A 25,668-nucleotide genomic window follows, 5' to 3' on the forward strand; every position below is an offset into this window, starting at 1 on the left:
GACGAGCAAGCAGCAGCAGCAGCCGAGGAAGACGGCGAAACCAAAACAAAAAAAAAAAAAAACACACAGAATATTAACCACAAAAAATGCCAAATCCGTTGTAGACATGCAAACGATTTTTATAACTTTATTAGCTTTTATGTCAGAGCTATTTTTTGAACTGTCAAAAATCAGTTTTTCCCCCTCTCTCTCTCGCTCTTTCTCTCTCTTTACAACGAGCAATACCGGGCAGCAAAGTCTTCGTTGCTGGCCTAAACAACACTACAAAGCTACGACTTCATCGTACAATGCGATTCGCCGTCGCCGCCGCCGCCGCCGCCACCGCTCGCACAAATTAATTCATTAATCATTGACAAGAAACCATCAACTATGATAAATCCCAAATCGCATAGAGTAGACAACTGCAAATAGCAAACGAACGACAACATCGAAACGCAAAATCATTATCATTAAAGCTCAAACTTGTCATGAAATGCCTGAGGAGAAAGAGATATAGTGAGAGAGAGAAAAAAAAGAAAACTCTTTTAATGTTTAATAGGGAGGGCAGTAGTGGGTTACAGCCAAAGTGTGCATATTTAATTTTATTGATATTTGAGGTGAAAGAGTTGAACTGTGGTTTCAAGTTGGCGAAAATATAAATTTTACAGAATTAACAAATCTCCTCAAAACTCTCACCGATTTGTCGATAACCAGGCAGCAAATTTTGGCGACATCGGACAATAAATGCGCCTTTTATGGGTGCAAAACCTTAAATCGAGAGATCGGTCTATGTGGCAGCTATATACAAATCTTGCTCGATCTAGGCCAAATTGCAGAAATATGTCGAGGAGCTTAACCTTACTCACAGTCCCAAATTTCGGCGATATCGGACAATACATGCGCCTTTTATAGGCCCAAAACCTTAAATCGAAGGATCGGTCTATATGGCAGCTATATCCAAATCTGGACCGATCTGTGCCAAATTGAAGAAGGATGTCAAAGAGCCTTACCCAACTCACTGTCCCAAATTTCGGCGACCTCGGCTAATTAATGCGCCTTTTATAGGCCCAAAACCTTAAATCGAGAGATTGGTCTATATGGCAGCTATATTCAAATCTGGACCGATCTGAGCCAAATTGTCGAAAGATGTCGAATGGCCTAACACAACTCACTGTCCCAAATTTCAGCAAAATCGGATAACAAATGTGGCTTTTATGGGCCGAAGACCCTAAATCGGCGGATCGGTCTATATGGACGCTATATCCAAATATGGACCGATCTAGACCAAATTAAAGAAAGCTGTCGAAGGGCCTAACACAACTCACTGTCCCAAATTTCAGCAAAATTGCGTAATAAATGTTGCATTTATGGGCCTGAGACCCTAAATCGGCGGATCGGTCTATATGGGGGCTATATCAAGATATAGTCCGATATAGCCCATCTTCGAACTTTACCTGCTTAATCTGTGCAATATTTCAACTCAATATCTCTATTTTTAAAGACTGTAGCTTGATTTAAACAGACAGACGGACGTGACATCGTCAGACAGATAAGGGGCCTCCTTTTTATAGCCGAGACCGAACGGCGAGCCGCAGTGCGACACCTCTGTGGAGAGAAGTTTTACATGGCATTGTACCTCACAAATGTCGCTCTTCCTCAATGCCACCAGTTACATTAACACGGTTTGTTATTATGATTATCTTGAGAAGGGCACCAATTTCCAAGGCTAATAGGTGAGAATCGGCAAAACAATCACCGTAAGCATCCGCGGTACCGTCTTCGGCCTAAGATCCAAACTCCTTCCTATCAGGTTGCGACAGGAGTAGAGCTCATTCAGTATTCTTTTGACCCTTTGATCAAGAATCAAGCTCTAGTACTTTGCCTCCAAGAATTACGGCCACTTTACCCCTCCCACGACATGTTAGCTGAAAACAACAAGTCCACCAGAGCGCTTTGCATGGTCTCCGACTACAAGTTATTGGAAGCCCTTTCTATGTCCAAGAAGTCCACCAAAGTTAAGTCGCCCACACCCAAATTCCCTTCATGTAACCGACCACCGTGAATGGAGGCAAGCGTGGCACAGACGTGACGACATTTCTGAGATACTATGTCATGATTACACGGCATAGCAGTCATGTAAAAACTTCTCTCCAAAGAGGTGTCGCTCTGCGTCCGTTAAGACTCGGCTTTAAAAATGAGCTCCCTTTCCATTGAGCACAGTCTTGAATCGGACTGCACTTATTGATAGATGAGAAGTTTGCCACTGTTCCTTCATGGAATGTTGATGGCCAGGTTTGAACTTGCAAGCTGATAGCCATATACCCGGAAAGTGTCTAGAAGTCCCTAATTCATGTTTCAATTATTTTCTTCAGGTTCCAATTGGCCTATAATCCTTGGGCAGATAGTTCATCTCTGCCATCAGGATGCAAACCAATCTAACCGTTCGGCAACATATCGTTGCGAAGCTCCCGAAAAAAATCGCAAGCAGTCGTATGGCATACGGTTCTGCCCTTCGCAACAAGCATGGAGTATGTCACTCGGTCCTTTTGACTTGTTGACAGTGAACGAAGCCGAGTTGACGACAGTCCCGACGCCGCCGTTTCCGCCGACTCATGCGACTTAAAAATTGAACGACTAATCTGTGAAAATACAAAGATACTACCAGTCGCCTCGGTCGAAGAAACGGCCTCGGATTCGTTCACTTTTCTTGAGTCTAAACGAATTCACACCCAGACTATCGGAGGTCACATAAAAAGTTTTACAATATTCTACCATTTTTTTATTCAACTTTACTGAGAGGGCTCACAGATGTTGGGCACTATGTAGACGGCCCGTAGGTTCGAAATGGGGCCTGAATCCTAGTATAGCCCACTGGCTCTACAGGAGCGTGATTAGACCAATACTTACCTACGCCCCAGTAGTTTGGTGGACTGCTATGGAGAAAAAGTGCAACATAAGGACCATACAACAGGTTCAGAGAACATGTTGTCTCGGCTTAGGCGGAGCGATTAGGACCACGCCCACTAGAGCCCTGGAGACTATTCTAGATATCCGACCCATTGACATAGAGATTAAGTGTAAGGCAGCCACTGCGGCTAAGAGACTTAAGGCGTTGGGAGAATAGATTGAGGATGGGAGCAGCTCATACCATCGCGGTATAATCGAGGCGACGATAGGAAACCTGGAAGGAAGGGAAGAGGTTTCCGATCGGATACCTGAGATGAACCTTGAATTCGAGTTCGAGGCACTGCTGCCATCGGCACAGTCTTGGATTGACGGAACCCTAGTATTGCCAACCGGAAGATCATGTTATACGGATAGATCAAAGCTAGACTACAGAGTGGGCCTGGAGAGAGAACCCAGGGGCTATTGAGAACCCAGGGGCTGAGATCTGTTTTAGAATGCCTGACTATATTATGGTCCTGCAGGCGGAGATCCGGGCGATCAAGGAATGCGTGAAGTGGTGTGGTGCTCACGCCAGGACGTCGAACATCTTTACCGAAGGCAAAATTTGCCATAAGGGCGATTAAAACCAGAACGGTAAGGTTATGAACAGTCGTGCAGTGTAAGAAGGAGATTAACAACTTTTCTGAGGATTGGAAAATCCGCATTATTTTGGGTGCCGGGCCATAACGAAGTAAGGGGTAGACGATTTGGCGGTGAAGGCCAGAGGACTGCCGTCAATAAACGGGTCGACACAGTCCGAGTTAAGGGAGTGGGCGACGAATACGCATGCAACATTATGGAACTGTGAAACGGTGGGTAGGACGGCGAAATCCTATGTGGGGATCCAAATCTTGAGAAGACGAGGTTATTACTGCAAGGAAGCAAGAATGAGGTCAGTATAGCTATTGGTATCATAACGGGACTCCTATATGTCCCGTTATGATACCAATGGCTATAATGACCTACGAGTTCACTCATGCAAAATCGGTGCGGCAAGTGATAGCATGTTTAGGGCATGCGGGGAAGATGATGAGACGTTGGAGCATTTCCTTTGTCATTGCCCAGCTTTTGCGTCAAACAGATACCGGTACTTAGGTGGAGACACAATACCAGACATGAACCAACTTTGAGACACAATACCAAACATGAACCAACTTTGAGACACAATACCAGACATGAACCAACTTTAGGGAGTGGTATTGAAAACAATTAAGAATTTTGTAAGTAGCACGGAATTCCTAACTTAAAATTTTCTTTTTAGAGGTTACTTTATGGTTTTTAGAGCGCACAACAAGCCGATTACTGGCTTAGGTGTATGTCCATAGTGGCATGGGGCGGATTGATATCTGCACCCTCTTTTCAACCTAACCTAACCTACTAGATTTAGAAAAGACACCATTTTTGCCAGTTTATACAAAATCTAAATTGTGTATTTGTTATCTTGCACCCACTGTGTCTCTATATTGAGCGATTTTAACATAATAGTCACAAAATTAGCTAAAATTTTTATGTGCTTCGGCACACTAAAGTTTATTTACAAATTTTAAGTAATAAAAACTAGGTAATAAAAAAAATTAAGAAATACATGAAAACAAATCAAATATTTTAGTATTTTTAAACAATTTGGCCTAATGTAGGCAACATTAAGAGATAAATCTTTAAAATTAATTGGTAAATCTATGCCATGGATGATTGCTTACAAATCCAGGGAGAATGCCATCTAAAAGGGTGAGAAGAGTTTAGAAACTAAGCACCATTTTTGCCAATGTTTTGGAATAAATAAATAATTTTGCTTAATTACGTTTGACAGAACTATTAATTAAGCTAATCGTTATCGAAACCAATGGTTTGTTAACATTTCGACGTAAAGGTGAATATGTCTGAGTATGTGTGTGTGTGTGGTGTGCGTACGGATTTAATTTCATTAATGCTCTTCTGGTGTAGGGCCAAAGAGCAAACAGTTCATTGGTATGCTTAGGAATTTTCAATAAAACAACATTGAAATCATATGGCAATCTTTAGTGAGTGGCAGTTTGGGCTAACCTCCCTAATGGGGTGGATTGGATTATGAATGAATTGTGAAATTTTGTGGCTTTATAAGGTATGGCTTGTAATGTTGTGCTAATGAAAGCTTTGAGCAAGTTTAACATTAAAACTTATTGAGATCGTGAGCTCGTTAGTAAACATGAAGATTAGAAACTAAAACTATGAAGAGGTGAAATTAAACTTAAGAGGAAATAGAGAAAAATGGAAAGTCAAAATGTAGAGCCCATTGGTTCAAAACGACATACGAAAAAGATTTTTATTTCAACCACCATTGGATGGGGGTATACTAATCTAGTCATTCCGTTTGTAACGCCTCGATATATTCGTCTAAGACCCCATAATGTATATATATTCTTTATCGTCTCGACGTTCTGAGTCAATCTAGCCAAGTCCATCCGTCCGTCCGTCCTTCCGTTTGTCGAAATCACGATGGAGGTCGAACGCATACAGCTAGCCGCTTGAAATTTTGCGTAGATACCTAATATCGATGTAGGTCGTTGGGGATTGCAAAAGGAGCCATATCGCTTCAGATATAGATATACCTCCCATATAAACCGATCTCCCGATTAGACTTCTTGAGACCCTGGACCCGGCAATTTTGGCCCGATTTGGCTGTCATGACTCCCAACAACTGTGCCAAGTACAGTCCAACATATACAATTCATATTGAACCGGCTGAACCGATTACCTTGAAATTTTCACAGATTGTGTAGGTTGGTCTGGAAAGAAACATAGGTTATATAATTTTTTGATATCGGCAGGGAGGCGGACTCTTCCCCTTACCCCAAAAGTACTACCCAAAACTAAAAGTGGACCGATCGGGACAATAAGGCACTCAAATGAAAGGTATTCAAGAGTAGAGTACGAATTTCATAATGGAAGTTGGGTCCATGTACCTGGGAGGCCGCCCCAACCCCAAAACCCCTTAAAAGTGGTTTATTTGACGATAATGACAATATGGGACTCAAATGAAAGGTATTTTTTGATATCGGGAGGGGGACGGACCCTTCCCCTTGCCCCAAAAGTACTACCCAAAACTAAAAGTGGACCGATCGGGACAATATGGCACTCAAATGAAAGTTATTCAAGAGTAGAGTACGAATTTCATAATGGAAGTTGGGTCCATGTACCTGGAGGGCCGCCCCAGCCCCAAAACCCCTTAAAACTGGTTTATTTGACGATAATGACAATATGGGACTCAAATGAACAGTATTTTTTGATATCGGGAGGGGGGCGGACCCTTCCCCTTACCCCAAAAGTACTACCCCAAAATAAAAGTGGACCGAGCGGAAGAATATGGGGTTCAAATGAAAGGTATTCAACAGTAGAGTACGAATTTCATAATAAAAGTTGGGTCCAAGTACCTGGGAAGGCCGCCCCAGCCCCAAAACCCCTTAAAATTGGCTTATTTGACGATAATGACAATATGGGACTCAACTGAACGGGATTTTTTGATATCGTGAGGGGGGCGGACCCTTCCCCTTACCCCAAAAGTACTACCCCAAAATAAAAGTGGACCGAGCGGGAGAATATGGGGTTCAAATGAAAGGTATTCAAGAGTAGAGTACGAAGTTGGGTCCAAGTACCTAGGGGGCCGCCCCAGCCTCAAAACCCCTTAAAATTGGTTTATTTGACGATAATGACAACATGGGACTCAAATGAAAGGTATTTTTTTGGTATCGGTAGGGGGACGGACCCTTCCCCTTATCCCAAAAGTACTACCCAAAACTAAAAGTGGACCGATCGGGACAATGTGGGATTAAAATGAAAGGTATTCAAGAGTAGAGTACGAAGTTGGGTCCAAATACCTGGAGGGCCGCCCCAGCCCCAAAACCTCTTAAAATTGGTTTAAGGGGTTTAAGGGGTATTCGGAAGTAGATTACGAATATGGTCAGGAAGTAGAAATGGGCTATATAATTTATTGATAACGGAAGGGGGCGGACCTACCACCGTTACCCCAAAAACACCACCCAAAATCAAAAGTGGACCGATAAGGACAATATGGGTATCAAATGAAAAGTTTGGGGGAGTAGATAACGAATCTGGCATACAAATTCATGTCGAAGTATAGGGGGTCACCCCACCCCCACAAAAACGCCCAAAATGGGCACATTAGACAATCACGGATATATGAGACTTGGTTTGTTTGTTCCGCATAGACTGAATAACAGCAGAACCTGGTTTTCTAGAAATTTTCGCATATTGTGTAGGTTGGTCTGGAAGAAAACATAGGCTATATAATTTTTCGATATCGGAAGGGGGACGGACCCTCCCCCTTATGCCAAAAACACATCCCAAAATCAAAAGTAGATCGATCGGGATAATATGGCGCTCAAATGAAAGGTATTGGAGAGTAGAATAAGAATATGGTGTCAAAATTTGAGTCTAAGTACCCATCGGGCCGCCCCAACCCCAAAACTTCCCAAAACAGACATATCGGACGATCATTTCAATATGGGGCTCAAATGAAAGGTATTGGAGAGTGGAATACGAAAATGGTAATAAAATGTGAGTCTAAGTACCCATCGGGCCGCCCCAACCCCAAAACTTCTCCAAACAGACATATTGGACGTTCATTTCAATATGGGGCTCAAATGAAAGCTATTCGGGAGTAGATTTCGAATCTGGCATACAAAATCAGATCGAAGTACAGGGGGTCACGCCACACCTCAAAAACGCCATTAGAGCCATTACAACTAAATAATACTTGGCTGAACCGATTTTCTTAAAATTTTCATAGATTGTGTACGTTTGGCCGGAAGGAAACATAGGCTACATAATTTTATCCTTTACCCCAAAAACGCCACCCATATCCGAAAGTGGTCCGATGGGCACAATAAGGATATCAAATGAAAGGTATTGGAGACCAAAAAGCGAATATGGTATTAAAGCGCAACCCCAAAACTCCTCTAAACAGATATATTCCAAATTCATGCCAATGTGGGACTCAAATGAAAAGTATTAGGTAGTAGATTACAAATATGGCATAAAACATTAGATCCAAGTAGTAGGAGGTTGCCCACCCCCAAATACCCCCAAATGGGTATATTAGCTGACCATGGCTAAATGGGGCTCAAATGAAAGGTATTTGGGAGTAGATTACGAATATGACATTAAAATTTGCGTTCAAGTCTAGGTGGCGCTTTTTCTCCTAAAGATCCGTCAAATGGATGATTTGACCCATTATGACAATATGGGACTCATATGAAAGGTATTTCAGAGTAGAAAACGAATTTGGTATCCAATTTTGAAGCCAAGTGTTTTGGGGTACGCCCTAAAGCACCCCCTAAAATTAAGTTCATTCCGGTTGGGAATAAAGAACAAATTTGATATCTATTTCCAAGCCCCAAAACACCCTTCAAACTGTTCATATTTAACGACCGCGGCAATATGTGGTTCAAATTAAAGGGATTTGGAAGTGCAGCAAGAATATGATATCCATATTTGAGTCGAAATGTCCGAAGTGCCATTCCTTCCCTAAAAAGCACTTCTCATTAGCCTCATTTTTAAAAACACCAGGAATCGAGCAGCGCCAAACTTCTTACACATCAATGAGTGCTTTTCGATTCAAGGCTAAACTCAATGATAAGGGACCTTTTTATAGCCGAGTTCGAATGGCGTCCCCTATGCATGGCATTGTGCCTCGCAAATGTCGCCACGGCTTTGTTCGATGTTCTCTCCAGGATTCGAATGCGTTCAGAGCCGTAGGCTACAATGGCACGAATTCGATATCCGCATTCAGTGCAAAGTGTCCTCACCCTAAAAAGATATTCGAGAGTTAAAGAAGGCGCAGCGGAGGGGGCGCGGCTCGGCTCGGCTAGTCCTCGATATAAACCGATCGCTCGATATGACTTCTTGAGCCCTTACAAGCCGTAATTTAAGTCCGATTTGGCTGAAATTTTGTCTGTGGTGTTCCGTTATGACTTTTAACAACTGTGCCAAGTACGGTCCAAATTGGTCTTTAACCTGATATAGCTCCCTTATAAACCGATCTCTCGATTTGACTTCTTGAGCCTTTACAAACCGCAATTTTAATCCGATTTGGCTGAAATTTTGCATGTGGTGTTCCGTTATGACTTCCAACAACTGTGCTAAGTACGGTCCAAATTGGTCTTTAACCTGATATAGCTCCCTTATAAACCGATCTCCCGATTTGACTTCTTGAGCCTTACAACCCGCAATTTTAGTCCGATTTGGCTGAAATTTTGCATGTGGTATTCCGCTATGACTTCCAACCACTATGCCAAGTACGGTCCAAATTGGTCTTTAACCTGATATAGCTCCCTTATAAACCGATCTCTCTATTTGACTTCTTGAGCATTTACAAACCGCAGTTTTAGTCCGATTTGAAAATTGGGGATTTCGCCCTGTAAAGACTCAAGAAGTCAAGTCCGGAGCCCGCTTTATATGGGACCTATATAAGGTTATAGTCCGATTTGGTCCATACTTGGCAGATTTGCTAAAATTTATAACCAATGGACAACTTGGTTAAGAAATGTGCCCCCGAAGGGTTGAAGAAGGCAAATTGGAATATCGGTTTATATGCCAGCTATATCAGTCTTTATTTGCCAGAGTTGCTGGCAGTCATAACCTATGTCACTGTGCAAAATTTCAGCGTAATTGGTAGAGCGTCTAGAGGCTAGTAAAATTCCATGATCTGTTTATATGAGAGATAAATCAGGTTATAGATCGACTCAGACTGCTTGTCAGAGTTTCCAAAGTTGAAGCAAAAGTCGCTGTGCAAAATTTCAGCCAACTTTGCTTAAAGTTTGGCCCCCTTAGGACCCAAGAAGTCAAAGCGGTAGATCAGTTTCTATGGGAGCTGTATCAGGTTAAAACAATGGAAAATATAGTCCACACATTCTTCCCCCGCCATGAGAAGATGAAGTTTATGGAGAGAAGGGAACAATTTGTTGGGTGTATGGGAGCTAAATCTAAATATGGACCGATCAAGCCCATCTCTACAGCGATAAGAAGTATCTGTACAAATTTATAAGGGAATTGCCTTATTCGTTTAGACGCTATCGTGACTTCCACATAGAGATGGACGGACAGATATTTGGATATACAGAGCTCACATATAAAATGGTCCTTCGGTTTGACATCTTAAGCCCCTAGAAACCACAAATATTATCTTATTGGGCTGATATTTTCCCAATAGTGTTTTTTTTTTTACTTCCACCATCCCTGATAAGTATCATCAAAGTTGGTCTATAATCTAATATAGCTCCCATATAACCCAAACTCCCGATTAGACTTCTACGACCCCCGCAAGCTGAAATGTTTACCGCATAAGCTCAACCAAGATCATCTGTGTCAATGTTAAGCAGAATCCTTGGTGGTAGCTTCTCAAGATGGAATATTAATCTATGGTTCATCCCTATTCAATAGTTCCTTATCCTTACATTTCTAAAACAACATTGCTTCCAAATTATCTGCAAAATATGAATCTCGTGCTCTCCTTCTCTTTCTTTCATACTTTTTTTCAATAAACAAAAACAAACAATCATGCCTTTGAATAAATGATTACCTTCTTCACAACGAAAAACAGACAAAGGGAGTCCTCAGCCACTTGAGTGAGATTATTTCACGGCAAATTAATGATGTTCGTTTATTCCTCCCCCCCTTTAGAATCTACCATCATCTAAACAACAGGCAAACAAACTCCATTACCAAAAATTTTCTTTCATGTCGGTAACGGATGGTGTTGCTTCCACTGCGCCTCCTCTCAAACAAAACGCCAAGCGATGATGGTGGTGGTGGTGGTGGTACATTGTGCTGTAGATAGATGTTGGTACGCAACTTTCCCAACCTAATTATGTTTGTTTTCCCATTGTTTCCTACCACAATCATAATTCATCCATTTGTGCGTTTCCCTTACCCTCTCTTTTTCTCTATGTACCATGGTTTATTCATACGTTTCGTTGTTGGTTGTCATTTGTAACAACCACAAAAATTCATAATCTTTCTTATACCCCCAAAGCAGGGAAGGCTATATCAGCAGCAGTGCCACCACCATCATCAACAGAGGCGACGACGGACGAAATGGAAACCACCCTCAAAATTACCAGAGCAAAAAGATTAAATACAACAACACCGTAACCATCATAATCATCATCTTCGTCATACTCATAATCATCGTCATTATCATCATCCTCATCTTTGCCATCATCATAATTTCATGTCATACAGCACCACAGGCATGGCCCATACAATCATTTTATTTCCTTCCTAAAACGAAACGCCAGCTCCCAAATAGCAACAGTGGTTATGAAGTCAAAAATAAGTAAAAGCATGCCAAGTTTGGGCGGGCCGAATCTTGGGTACCCACCACCATGGATGGTGCTAAAAATTTTTACAAAATAAATTTAGTTGTAGGTCATAATTTTATTCTACATACTTCTAGAACCGAACAAGGATGATCGAGAGACCGGTTTATATGGGAGCTATATCAGGTTATAGATCGATTTGGACCATACTTGGCTCAGTGGTTGGAAGTCATAACGGAACACCGCATGCAAAATTTCAGCCTAATCGGACAAAAATGGGAGATCTGTTTATATGGGAGCTATATCAGGTTATAGACCGATTTGGACCGCACTTAACGCAACAGTTGAAGGTAATAAGAAAACACCATGTGCAAGATTTAAGCCAAATCGGATGAGAATTGTGGCCTCCAGGGGCTCAAGAAGTAAAAACGGGACATCGGTTTATATGGGAGCTATATCAGGTTATAGACCGATTTTGACCGCACTTAACACAACAGTTGAAGGTCATATGAGAACACCATGTGCAAAATTAAGGCCAAATCGGATGAAAATTGTGGCTTTCAGAGGCGCAAGAAGTAAAAACGGGAGTTCGGTTAATAAAGGAGCTATATCAGGTTACATACCGATTTGGACCGTATTTGACACAGTGGAGGATTTATGTAAACAGTATGGTGGTCCTCAAGGCCTTGGGTTTTGATGACATTAAGCCATGTAGAAACTTCTCCTCAAAGAGAGGTAGCACTGCGAACACCGATCTGTGCCAAATTGCAGAAAGATATCGAAGAGTAGGCCCTGTCCCAAGTATCGGCGAAATCGGACAATAAATGCGATTTTTATGGGCCCAAGACCTTAAATCGAGAGATCGGTCTATATGGCAGCTATATCCAAATCTGGACCGATCTGTGCCAAATTGAAGAATAATGTTGAAGAGCCTAACACAACTCACTGTCTCAAATTTCAGCGAAATCGGACAATAAATGCGCCTTTTATGGGCCCAAGAACTTAAATGGAGATATCGGTCTATATGGCAGCTATATCCAAATCTTATCCGATCTGGGCCAAATTGAAGTTGGATGTCGAGTGGCCTAGCACAACTCACTGCCCCAAATTTCAGCAAAAATCGGATAATAAATGTGGCTTTTATGGTCCCTAGACCCATTATCGGCGGATCGGTCTATATGGGGGCTATATCAAGATATAGTCCGATATAGCCCATCTTCCAACTTAACCTGCTTATGGGCAAAAAAAACATAATCTGTGCAAAATTTCAGCTCAATATGTCTATTTTTAAAGACTGTAGCGTGATTTCAACAGACACATGGGTGGACATGACTGGATCGTCTTAGATTTTTACGCTGATCAAGAATATATATACTTTATAGGGTCGGACGCGGAAATTTCGATGTGTTGAATGACAAAATGAATGTACGCCCATCCTTCGGTGGTGGATATAAAAATGTCAGTGTAGTTGGAATGAGGTCACAGAACAGCAAGGAAGCAGGAGCCAATGAGTGGAATATGTGGAATATTTCAGATAGACTCTACACGTTAGTTGGAAGTCGTAGCAGAATGTCACTTTGAAAATTTCAGCCCAATGGGATAACAATAACGACTTCAAAAAGTCAAGTCAAAGGCCCAATTTCTACAAATCCCCAATGACCTACACTAATAAGAAGTAAATGCAAATTTTGCCCATGAACATTCTAAGCAACAGGGGCAAACTTCTCACATATCAATGAGTGCTGTCCGATTCAATTTTAAGCTCAATGATAAGGAGCCTGCTTTTTATAGCCGAGTCCGAACGGCATGCCGCAGAGCGACACCTCTTTGGAGAGAAGTTTCACATGGCATAATACCTCACAAATGTTGCCAGCATTAGGAGCGAATAACCACCGCTGAAAATTTTTCTGATGGTCGTGCCATAATCCGTACCCAGGCGTTTAGCGTCATTGGCGGACATACCAACCTCTGTGCTACGGTGGCCTCCATGACCTACTTGCAAATCCTTAATGACCTACATCAATAAAAAAGTATAGTTGCAAAATTTCGAGCGGTAAGCTTTAAGCGTTAAACCACTAATGGCTATATGGTCATGGAATTTCAATACGATATCAGATCAATATTTAGAGATGTTATAAACGGAACATACCCCCACACCATAGTGTATTCCCCCACACTATGGTGGGGGGGTATGTTCCGTTTGTAACATCTCTAAATATTGATCTATGAATTCCTTACATTGACTTCTTAAGGTTTGTATTTAGTTAATTACCTTTTTAAACTTCAAAATTTACTTTTTCAACTAAAATATTTAATTAAAAAGTCCGAACCACTGTTCTCTTCTCAAATTTATATTCGGTTCATTCAGTCATCATTTGTTAAACCTTTTACAGAGTACAAAACAACAACGAAACAAGATCACATACATAAGTACGTATGTAATACAAGTGTTACAATGTATACAAACACTTGAAACTCTTCAAGACCCGTAAAAAAAGAGAGGGGGGAGACATTGTTTTGGTATAAGAATTCCTATGGCATAGTAAAAGTGTTAGTATGTGTATTAACACCAATGACAGAGAGTAAATGAATGAGATGCGAGAGCGGGAGTACATAAATCCCATAATCCGTATTACAGAGCAATCCACAATATTTACGCCTATTAAAGTTATTTGTTATTCTCTTGCATGGTTGATGATGGTGATTTGTGTTCGTATGATGATGGTGGTGGTGAAGGTACATGTTGTTGTTGGCACTTTCGTTCATTGGAGGTTTTATGTTAATGATGGCAATGATAATGATGATGTTTGCTAATAATGATCATACTCTTTTCATAAAGAATATGAAGATGATGACGATGAAGTCGAATTCTGTTACTAATCCATCATAATAATTATGTTGTTGTGGTTGTATATGACGTGTTGTTATTGTAACACATTTAACAACCCAAAGTACATGTCTAACAACACTTGGTCTCCCTACATATAGACAGCAGAGTAAGTATGCATTTAGGTTTGTATGCATGTTACAATGACTGTAGCAAAGCAATGTTGGCACTTAATAATTTGTTTATGGCTTACAGGAACACCCCCATGGGGATTAATTTAAGTTTTTTTCGAGTTTAGAGTTTGACAAGGGAAAATAATATGAGGCGCTTCTATTGTTGGTAATTGAAATTTTTTTATGATCTTTCTTTAATTTTTATTATTAATTGCTACCAATTTTTTCAAATATAAAATATTTGAAGTTGCCACTGAATAGCTATCGAAGGCATATATGTATTGGCTGCAATTTATAAACTCACCTACCGTTTGGTGAAATAAAGGTAAAATAAATGGAAACGCCCTGCATAAATGTATGGCGCCATTGTGGGCTATAAGCAGCTGCAAGCCTCATCCAAAGACTGATCAAAGCGAATAGGTAGTTTGAACGGACCAAATTGCACCCAGTAATACTATGCCTCTGGCCGCAAAAACAAGTCAATGTGAAAGATTGATTCATATGACATTGATAGAAGTGATGACACATCAAAATTTTAGCTACTTAGGACAAGAATTGTGCCTGCAGTTGCTAAAGAAGTCAAATCGGGAGATGATCGTGTTTCTTCCAACTTTGGAAAAAGTCATGATAAGAAGGGGAAGGTCGCCGGGCATGGATGATGTGTTCAACCATTTGTAAGGTCATGCCAAATCATGTCGACTCCATTCTCACCCATTGTGTATAATAATGTAATTCCCCTCTTACGTGAAAATATGTTGGAGTACGGTCCTGCAGACGGAGATGGGCGATCAAGGAATCCGTGAGGTGATGTGGTGGGTAACCCGAAGCCTTTCGGGTCGACGCAGTCCGAGTTAAAGGAGTGGGCGACGAATGCTCATGCAACATTGTGGAACAGCGAAACGGTCGGTAGGACGGCGAAAATCCTATGGGGGGATGCAGATCGTGAGAAGACGAGGCTATTATTGAAAGGAAGTAAGAAGGAGGTCAGGGGGGTGGTATCGAAAACAATTAAGGATCTTGTATGTAGCACGGAATTGCTAACTTAAAATTTTCTTTTTCGAGGTTACTTTTTTAGTATTTAGAGCGCACAGCAAGCCGATTACTGTCTTAGGTGTATGTACATAGTGGGATTGGAACCCAAACTGGGTTCCAACCCTGGCGAGAACATCAGAAAAATTTTCAGCGGTAGTTGTCTACCCCTAATGCTGGCGAAATTTATGAGCTACTATGTCCTGTAAATGGTTGTTGTTGTAGCAGTGTATTGTGCAACTGTAGTTCAGAGGTTAGGATATGCTCCTATCATGTTGAACGCCTGGGTTCGAATCCTAGCGGGAACATCAGAAAATTTTCAGCGGTGGTATCCTCTCCTAAAGCTGGCGACATTTGTGAGGTACTATGCGCTGTAAATGGTTATTGTTGTTGTTGTTGTAGCAGTGTGTTGTGAATTAAGGCTACAGCCCTTGCCTATGAAGGACTCCATGGGGTCAATCCGGTTCGTACACAAATGTCGAGTTTTAACGCAGATGCCTGCCATCATAGCCCAAACCTGCGAGGCCCAAGGCCCACGGGAGAATACAAAGCGTCTATCAACGCCCCCTCATGTAGCTAACTACGCAGGAGTACCAATTTAATCCCAAGTATTTGGACGTGTTCACCTCCTTGGTAAGGAGCGAAGCGCTACCTAAAACTCCTTCCGATCTATGGGTTACGGCACCCGGTTGAAAACGCTACACCACGCCGAGCTTGTACTGTACCTGCGATTTGGGTCAAAATCACAGCCACCACGTTGCCCATCACCATTGTCAGGCTGGAGCCGAAATTCCTGGGGCTCCTGACACCGGTGATACCAAATTCCAGTCTCCGGCTAGATTTCGTAGCCTTAGAAGACTACCACCAGTTGAATATAAAACAGTTCCGGACTGGTCACTTGAATAACCGTACCCGGTTGAAAACAGAACTTCACGCCGAGCTTGTGCTCTACCCGCGATTTGGGTCAAAATCACAGCCACCACGTTGCCCCTCACCATTGACAGGCTGGAAACGAAGTTCCAAGGGCTCCTGACACCGGCAGTACCAGATTAAAGTCTCCCTCGGAATTCGTAGCCTTAAAAGACTACTACCATTTGATCCAAAAACAGTTCCGAACTGATCACCCAGGAAAAATAGATCACCCTTAGTTGACCTACAGCCAGCATACTAATGTATGCTGGCTGTAGGTCAGACAACAGTAGGTCATGACAACATACACCCGGACGACATACACAAACAGGCCAGGCCACACATATTGGCCGCAACAAGGGACTCAACAAACAACGCGGCCACCCTCGCGGATGACCGATGACAATCACCAAGGCAATGAGAAACAACGAAGAGCAAATCATGGGCAACATGGGCAAGGCAGGTGCCAGGCCATTGCAAGCGCAGCAAGAAATCACTCGGTCGCGCCAGTACAGCAACACCTCGTTATGGATAACTAGCGAGTATTCATGCCTCGACTAAGTCTTGTACGCCTCCTAATAAATACTTCCAGGGAAAAGGTGGCCAGCCTTGCAACAGTCGCGTCGTCTTCAAGGAACCTACTAAACTCCCAAAGAATCTGTCGAAAGTTTCAGCTCAACCTACTAAACTCCCACACCGAAGGGGATTAGCGAGGCAATCCCAATCGCACCTAAAATTCTAATGTCTGCATAGTATGGAAATTCAGTCAGTACATGCCTCCATTCCTCAGGACTCCCACTGTGGCACAAATCAGTGGCGGACAAGTTCTCGGATGCAAAAATGTCTTATAGGAGCCAAGTTCCGTCAGTATGAACGCCAGACTCAGACCGAAGCCAAAGTCCGGGCGGTCTCGTACGAACGTCGCTTCACAAATAAATTCGTAAGTTACCCGACCATTGTCACTGTTCGTCTATCTCGTTTTCCACCTATCATCAAGACGCTCCAAAAGGAGTACCTTGAGCCGCCTAACATCCCCATCTGCCTGCTCAGAGGCATCCTCAAGGCCATCCTCAAGGATGATCACAACCACAAAGGCAAAAGGAAACAACGAAAAGCAAACACCGCAGCAGGGAAGGGAAGGAAAACAGGAAAAAGATCTTCGCTTGACTTAGTCTTCACATTATTGGGCCAGTCGACGATGGGCTCGTCGTCAGCCCCCTGTTTGTTAGACGGTATAAAGCCACCTGCCACTGCTCGGCATTAAGTCTCAATATGAGGAGCTTTATCTATCCAAGTCTATCCCAATCTTGGTCCCGTAATGCGCCATGCTTTTAGTCTTAGCCAAATTTGTCACTGTGATTTGATCAATGCCCACCACAAGGATAGTGCCTTCCTCCTTCTCCTCCCTGTGATAGACCTTCCATTGTATTAATTTCTCTTTTTCAGCGGTGGTTTTCCCCTCCTAATGCTGGCAACATTTGTGAGGTACTATGCTATGTAAAACTTCTCTCCAAAGAGGTGTCGCACTGCGGTTCGCCGTTCGGACTCGGCTATAAAAAGGAGGCCCCTTATCATTGAGCTTAAACTTGAATCGGACTGCACTCATTGATATGTGAGAAGTTTGCCCCTATTCCTTAGTGGAATGTTCATGGTCAAAATTTGCATAAGTTCATCTCTGTTGTGCGTTCTTGCCACTCTGGCGTAAGAGGGCGGCTCTTTACCTTTCCCAGAGACCATCTTCCGCTTCCGTGATGGCTGTGTCGTTCTTTTAAAAATCACAGTTCTCCATGAAGACTCAGGGGCCGTGCGCGCTTCCTTCGTTCCTGTTCGGACTTTGTCTACCTACTCAAGACATTGTCTAGAGTTTCCATAGCGCGAGGGCTGGCTTGGTCTTCCTAGAGTACTTGAAAGCAGGGAGCCCTATTCTTTTTCAGCATGATAGCACTGTTATGTTCTTCGGGAGATCTGATTATCTTCCTATCTTTTAGTTAGTCTGACGACTGGTTGTGCGCTTGAAGCATAACTCTCGACTACCGGTGCCAAAGCCTTCCACACCTATAAGAGGCGCATACAACATGCTACAGTCTGATGCCTTCACCGCAGCTGGAGTCCATTTTGAGCCTACTCCTGAAATGCTTTAACATTTTTCGTAATAGGTACCTATACCGAGATACGGATATTTTTCTTCCAGGAGTTACTTTGCTAAAAACATTCATAAGGGCGTTTATTGTTGATGACTACCAGATGACCAGCCCGAGAGGATTTGGTGTCCAATGGTAGCAGCTCAGATCTGACCTGATATTTAAATCTGGCTCCTCGGTACATTTCTGCATGTCGATGCTAGGTTTTTTGCCTTTTTGTTGCCTCGTGGCGTTGGTCATCCAAAAGGGTATCCACTGTTGGAGCAACATCGAGTTATATAACTAGTGACAGCTGCCGCGCCTTGGCCATACGCTGTATGGAGTCGTTAGATGCAGTCCAGGATGACTTGAAGTCCAACTGGTAGTCGCTTTGGCTGCGAAGACTAACCGGAGACTTAAATCTGGTATCTCGTGCCTCTGGGACATCTGTCCCAGCGCGGTTACTTTGAGGCCCTATATGGGAGCTACGTATTGGCTATGGTTTAAACCCCAATCGGATGCAGTTGGAACCGCTTGTCGTGACCTGGTACTAGCTTTGGCTCTGAAGTCCGACCAGAGACTTAAATATGTTATCTCATGCCTCTGGGACATCTGTCCCAGCCCGGTTACTTTGACGCCCCATATGCGAGCAACGTATTGGCTATGGTTTAGACCCATAACGAATGCATTTGGAACCGGTTGCCGTGGCCTGGTAGTGGCTTTGGCTCCACAGTCTGAACGTAGACTCAAATCTGGTATCACGTGCCTCTGGTAGATCTGCCCCAGCGCGGGAGCAACGTATTAGCTATGGTTTAGACCCCAATTGGATGCATTTTGAACCACTTACCGTGGCCGGTAGCAGTTTTAATTTGGCTTCTGACCACTTCAAATACCTAGGATCGATTTGGTACTCATATACACATGGGTGTGTTGATTGATGCATTTTATACACCCTTCGTTTCGTAACACTTCCCGTGTGCCGGTAAGCCGCCTAACCAAAATAAGGAAAGAATATCAGAAAACCAACTTCAGAGTAATACAGCAGCAGGAACCCAAAAGTTGCGAGATACTTGGGCAACATCAATATGGCTGAGGACATTGTCAATCTATCAACGACCAGATATTATCACTATGCCAGATCCTAACAAGTAAGAGCGTGCTAAGTTCGGCCGGGCCGAATCTTATATACCCTCCACCATGGATCGCATTTGTGGAGTTCTATGTGCGGTATCTCTTTTTAGGCAAACAAAGAATATTGGATAAGAACTGTTATGATATTGGAGCTATATCAAGTTATAGCCCGATTGGGACCATAAATGAAAGCTGAACACAGTAGAAGTCATTGTGTAATATTTGAGTTCATTCGGATAAGAATTGCGCCTTGTAGGGGCTCAAGTAGCAAAATCGTGAGATCGGTTTATATGGGAGCTATATCAAGCTGTTGATCGATTCAGACCATATTAGACGCGTATGTTGAAAGTCATGAAAGAAGCCGTTGTACAAAATTTCATCCAAATCGGGTGAGATTTGCGCCCTCTAGAGGCTCAAGAAGTCAAGATCCCAGATCAGTTTATATGACAGCTATATCAGGTTACGTGCCGATTTGAATCATACTTAACACAGTTGTTAGAAGTTCTATCAAAACGCTATTTTCAAAATTTCAGCTAAATCGGTTGAGAATTGCGCCCTCTTTTGGCTCAAGGAATCAAGACCCATGATCGGTTTATATGGCAGCTATATCAGGTTATGTTCCGATTTGCGCCATACATAGCACAATCATTGGAAGTCATAACAAAATATCTCATGCAAAATTTCAGTTAAATCGGATGAGAATTGCGCCCTCTAGAGGCTCAAGAAGTCAAGATCCCAGATCGGTTTATATGACACCTATATCAAAACATGCACCGATTTGAACCGTACTTGAACCTCTAGAGGGCGCAATTCTCGTCCGATTTGAATGAAATTTTGCTCGTGGTGCTGTGGTATCACTTCCAACAACTGCTCTAAGTATGGTTTAAATCGGTCCTTGTTCTGATATAGCTGCTATATAAACTGAACTCGGGTCTTGACTTCTTGAGCCTCTAGAGGGCGCAATTCTCGACCGATTTGACTGAAATTTTGCACGTAGTGTTTTGGTAAAACTTTCAACAACTGCTCTAAGTATGGTTTAAATCGGTTCATGTGATTTGATATAGCTGCTATATAAACTGAACTTGGGTCTTGACTTCTTGAGCCACTAGAGGGCGCAATTCTCGACCGATTTGACTGAAATTTTGCACGTAGTGTTTTGGTAGAACTTTCAACAACTGTGTTAAGTATAATTCAAATCGGTTCATAATCTGGTATAGCCGTCATATAAACCGATCTTGGATCTTGACTTCTTGAGCCAATAGAGCGCGCAATTCTCATCCGATTTAGCTGAAATTTTGGATAAGATGTTTTGTTATGACTTCCAATAACATTGCTAAGTATGGTTCAAATCGGTCCATGTTTTGATATAGCTGCCATATAAACCGATCATGGGTCTTGACTTCTTGAGCCTCTAGAGGGCGCAATACTCATCCGATTTGGCTGAAATTTTGCATGAGATGTTTTGTTATGACTTCCAATAACTGTGCTAAGTATGGCGCAAATCGGTACATAACATGATATAGCTGCCATATAAACCGGTTTGGGATCTTGACTTCTTGAGACTCTAGAGGGAGGCATTCTCATCCGATTTGACTGAAATTTTGCATGTGGTGCTTTGGTATCACCTACAACAACTGCGCTAAGTATGGTTCAAATCGGTCCATGTTTTGATATAGCTGTCATATAAACCAATCTGGGATCTTGACTTCTTGAACCAATAAAGCGCGTAATTCTCATCCGATTTAGCTGAAATTTTGCATGAGATGTTTTGTTATGACTTCCAATAATTGTACTTAGTATGGCGCAAATAGGTACATAACCTGATATTGCTGCCACATAAACCGATCTGGGATCTTGACTTCTTGAGCCTCTAGAGGGCGCAATTCTCATCAGATTTGGAAGACATTTTGTACAATGTTCAATATGGTCTGAATCGATCAATAGCTTGATACAGCTCTTAATTGTTTGTTGACTACAGTGGAGATTTCGACAATCCCATACGTCCAAAAGAGTCTAAGTTTCATATTGCCCACAAACGTAATAAGACTATGGAGTACACCGACAGTAACGGATACTCTAACATCAGTTGAATGCCATTACTGTGTCCTCAATTGCTTTTTAATACCTTTTAATATTTTAAGGATTTTTTCCATATACTTATTATTTAAGAAATACTGGGCCTTTTCTCATTAAAACTTTACAAGGGAACTTTACAAAACTGCTTTTCCTTCTGTTCTTTGCGGTTAAGTCAGCAACAACTGTCTGATTAGTTAAGGCGAAACATTTTTGTCCTTTATGCATGTAACTAACTTATTAAGCAAAAAATGTCACTGTTTTTTTGTTTCATATGAAAACCTCTAACCTCAAACGGCATTTCAGTTAACAACAACTGCAAATAAGCCAAGAGTTATAATTTTCGTAAAAGCAAAAACTCTGCAAGATCGTTTTGTTTTTAGGAAACCACAATGACATTTTTTATTCGCCTTGCAACCTCTCACAATTGAAACTCGTTAACTTTGGCCCCAGCAATGATTGCCAAGCCGAGGACATGCGACAAAAAAACTGAAAATGTCATTTCTAGCCAACTGATAGTTATGAAAATCGATCATGCTTTGTGGCGATTAGAGATCATCATCATTTGACTCCATTGGCGATGAGATCAGATGCTAGAGTTGAGTCATATGACATGGAGACTGTTTAAGCAAAAAAACAATGCACTCGAAGCCACACTGCAGTTATTGCTTAACTCTTCAATTACCGTAACCATAGATTGGCGATATTTTGCTGCAATAAATGCTGATATTGTGAATGATGGTAAGTAGTTGTTGCCTTGGTACCTTGTTATTAACATGTCCTAAATATGTCGCATTGTTGTGACTTTTTGTTTGGATTTGGTTTGTTGTAGTTGTAGCTAAAGAATAAGAATTTGCCTTCATGAGACTTCGACTTAAGCTATGAATGAGGTATGATTATTCATATGTTCTCCTTGCTCTATCCATCCATCTATAATAACTCATATCAATCCCATGGCGGCCGGTTGTATGTACCGGATTGACCTGATGAAGTCCTTCATTGGCAAGGGCTGCCGCCTCAGTGTACAACACACTATTATCACAACAACAACTTAATACCTCAAATTCAGAAGAATTGAAATTTGTCTTTATGGGAGCCACATCATCCGCTTTACCATCTTCGCACTCGTAAACGTTTGCCGATTTTATAAAGGGTGATATTTTACGAAATATAGGAAAGATTTTTAAAACATATAAAATTCAGAAAAAATGCATGAAATCTTTATTTGAATCGATAGTACGGTCCATATGAGTTGATGTTTGAAGATTATTTCATGCAAATGTTGATCGTGACTGTGCCTCAAATGGTTTAACAGCTTAGTCCAATTTTGACATACACTTTCCAACATTTTGACCAGTATCTCACGAACAAATCCTTCAATGTTGTCTTCCAATGCGTCAATTGAAGCGAGCTTGTCTGTATAGACATGAGCTTTAATATAGCGCCACAAAAAATAGTCAAAAGGCGTCCAATCTAAACGGCCAATTGACCTGTCCCGAAAGTGAAATAAAATTTTCACGGAACTCGACTCTCAATAAGTCCATTGTTACCGTCTTGTATGAAACCACATATCATGCAAGTTAAGCTCTTGCATTTTGGGCAAAAAAAAGTTGGATATCATCTCACGGTAATGCTCACCATTCACAGTTACGTTACGATTCGCATCATCTTTGAAGAAGTACGGTCCAATGATGACACCAGCCCATAAGCCGCATTTTGCGTCAATTGAAGCGAGCTTGTCGGTATAGGCATGAGCTTTAATACAGCCAAACAAAAAAATCTAAAGGCGTCCAATCGCACGATCTAAGCGGCCAATTGACCTGCCCCGAAAGTGAAATAAAATTTTCACCGAACTCGGCTCTCAATAAGTCCATTGTTACGCTTGCTGTGTGACATGTGGCACCGTCTTGTATGAAACAACATATCATGCAGGTTAAGCTCTTGCATTTTGGGCAAAAAAAAAAGTTGGATATCATCTCCCGATAGCGCTCACCATTCACAGTTACGTTACGATTCGCATCATCCATGAAGAAGTACGGTCCAATGATGACACCAGCCCATAAGCCGCATTTTGGGCAAAAAAAGTTGGATATCATCTTCCGATAGCGCTCACCATTCACAGTTACATTACGTTGCGCATCCTCTTTGAAGAAGTACGGTTCAATGATGACACATGCCCATAAGCCGCATTTTGGGCAAAAAGTTGGATATCATCTCCCGATAGCGCTCACCATTCACAGTTACATTACATTGCGCATCCTCTTTGAAGAAGTACAGTCCAATGGTGCCACCAGCCCATAAACCGCACCAAACTGTGACTGGTTCTGGGTGCATTGGTAGCTCTTGCAATGCTTCTGGCTGATTTAAAACAGATAATTCGGCTTATTTACGTACCCATTAAAGCAAAAATGAGCTTCGTCGTAAAATGGAAGAAGCGCGCGATGAACTATCTTAACAGAGCATCCATTTTGAACCATACTTAGCGCAGTTGTTGGAGGTGATACCAAAGCACTACGTGCAAAATTTCAGTCAAATCGGACGAGAATTGCGCCCTCTAGAGGTTCAAGAAGTCAAGACCCATGATCGGTTTATATGGCAGCTATATCAAAACATGGACCGATTTAAACCATACTTAGGGCAGTTGTTGAAAAAGATGCCAAAACAACACGTGCAAAATTTCAGTCAAATCGGACGAGAGTTGCGCCCTCTAGAGGTTCAAGAAGTCAAGACCCAAGATTGGTTTATATGGCAGCTATATCAAAACATGGACCGATTTGGCCCATTTACAATCCCAACCGACCTACAATAAAAAAAAAACTATTTGTGCAAAATTTCACGCATTGAATGGCACGATTTAGGCAGCCAATTGACCGGTCCCGAAAGTGACATAAAATCTTCACCGAACTCGCCTCTCAATAAGTCCATTGTTACGGGTGCTGCGTGGCATGTGGCACCCGAAAACCAACAATGCTGCTTATCTACGTACCCATGGAGGCAGAACGAAGCTTCGTCGTAAAATGGAAGAAGCATAAAAGCCAAATTCTTCAACATCAGGCTTATTGGTGCCCATGCCCCGGCGGAAGACATAGACGAGCAGACCAAGGATATTTTCTACGAGCGCGCCTGGAGAGAAAATATGACCGCTGCCCCGCCCATGATATTAAGTGATAGTTCTGGGAGATTTTAATGCGAAGATAGGGACGGAAGACATTTTTGGTCCAACAGTCGGAAAGTATAGCCTCCACGAGATAACGTCCAGTAATGGGTAGGTCATGGGTCAACATAAAAATATTCACAAAGCCTCTTGGCTGTCACCCGATCAAAACACGAGGAACCAAATTGATCACGTTGTGATAGATGGAAGGCATTCATCCAGCGTGTTAGATGTACGATCGTTCCGTGGAGCGAATAAGGACTCGGATCATTACCTTGTTGCAGCAAAGATTCGCACCCGTTTGAACATGGCGAGGAAAGTACGATCTGACACTGTACGGAAGCTGGACATTGAAAAGCTGCAAACACAACAAATGGCAGCGGCATACTCCACTCGACTGACCCAACTGCTTGATGAAAGCACTCCATGTTCCGATGATATAATGGTGCAGTGGCAAACTATGGCCTAAAATGCAAATTTTGCTCATGAACATTCCACTAAGGAACACGGGCACACTTCTCACATATCAAGCAGTCCGAGTCAAGTTTAAACTCAATGATAAGGCGCCTCCTTTTTATAGCCGAGTCCGAACGGCGTGCCGCAGTACAACACCTCTTTGGAGAGAAGTTTCACATGGCATAGTACCTCACATATGTTGCCAGCATTAGGAGGGGAAAACCACCGCTGAAAATATTTTCTGATGGTCTCGCCAGAATTCGAACCCAGGCGTTCAGCGTCATAGGCGGAAATGCTAGCCACTGCGCTACGGTGGCCTCCCCAAAACCCCTTTGAATGGCAAAAAAATTAAAAAATTTTGCCGAAAACAATAAAATTTTTAACATTCTGGGGGGTGGGGCTTATACCGTCTTTGGGGCTTAATTTTTTCTGGGGGGGGGGGGTGGGCTAAGCACTCCTTTCTACGCTTATGGTGGGGATACCTCTCTTATATCAACAAGTGCCGTCCGATTCAAGTAGAGTATAACCACCGCCGAAAATTTTCAATGATGTTCTC

The 25,668-nt window shown here is 42.2% G+C and overlaps 1 protein-coding gene across 1 annotated transcript in view; it reads right to left on the bottom strand.

The window, feature by feature from the left end:
• Positions 1–269: 269 nt before the first annotated feature.
• LOC106091197 (homeobox protein invected) overlaps positions 270–25,668 on the bottom strand; it is a 28,122-nt gene continuing 2,723 nt past the window's right edge. Inside the window, exons 2-4 of the mRNA XM_059369934.1 lie at positions 13,877–14,050; positions 11,040–11,131; positions 270–401 (exon numbers count right to left, since the gene is read on the bottom strand). Of these exons, the coding sequence (XP_059225917.1) occupies positions 270–401; positions 11,040–11,131; positions 13,877–14,050 (398 nt within the window). The remainder of the gene's footprint in view (positions 402–11,039; positions 11,132–13,876; positions 14,051–25,668) is intronic.

Source organism: Stomoxys calcitrans, chromosome 5 (assembly GCF_963082655.1).
Source record: "Stomoxys calcitrans chromosome 5, idStoCalc2.1, whole genome shotgun sequence".
In the NCBI taxonomy this organism is placed as follows: domain Eukaryota; kingdom Metazoa; phylum Arthropoda; class Insecta; order Diptera; family Muscidae; genus Stomoxys; species Stomoxys calcitrans.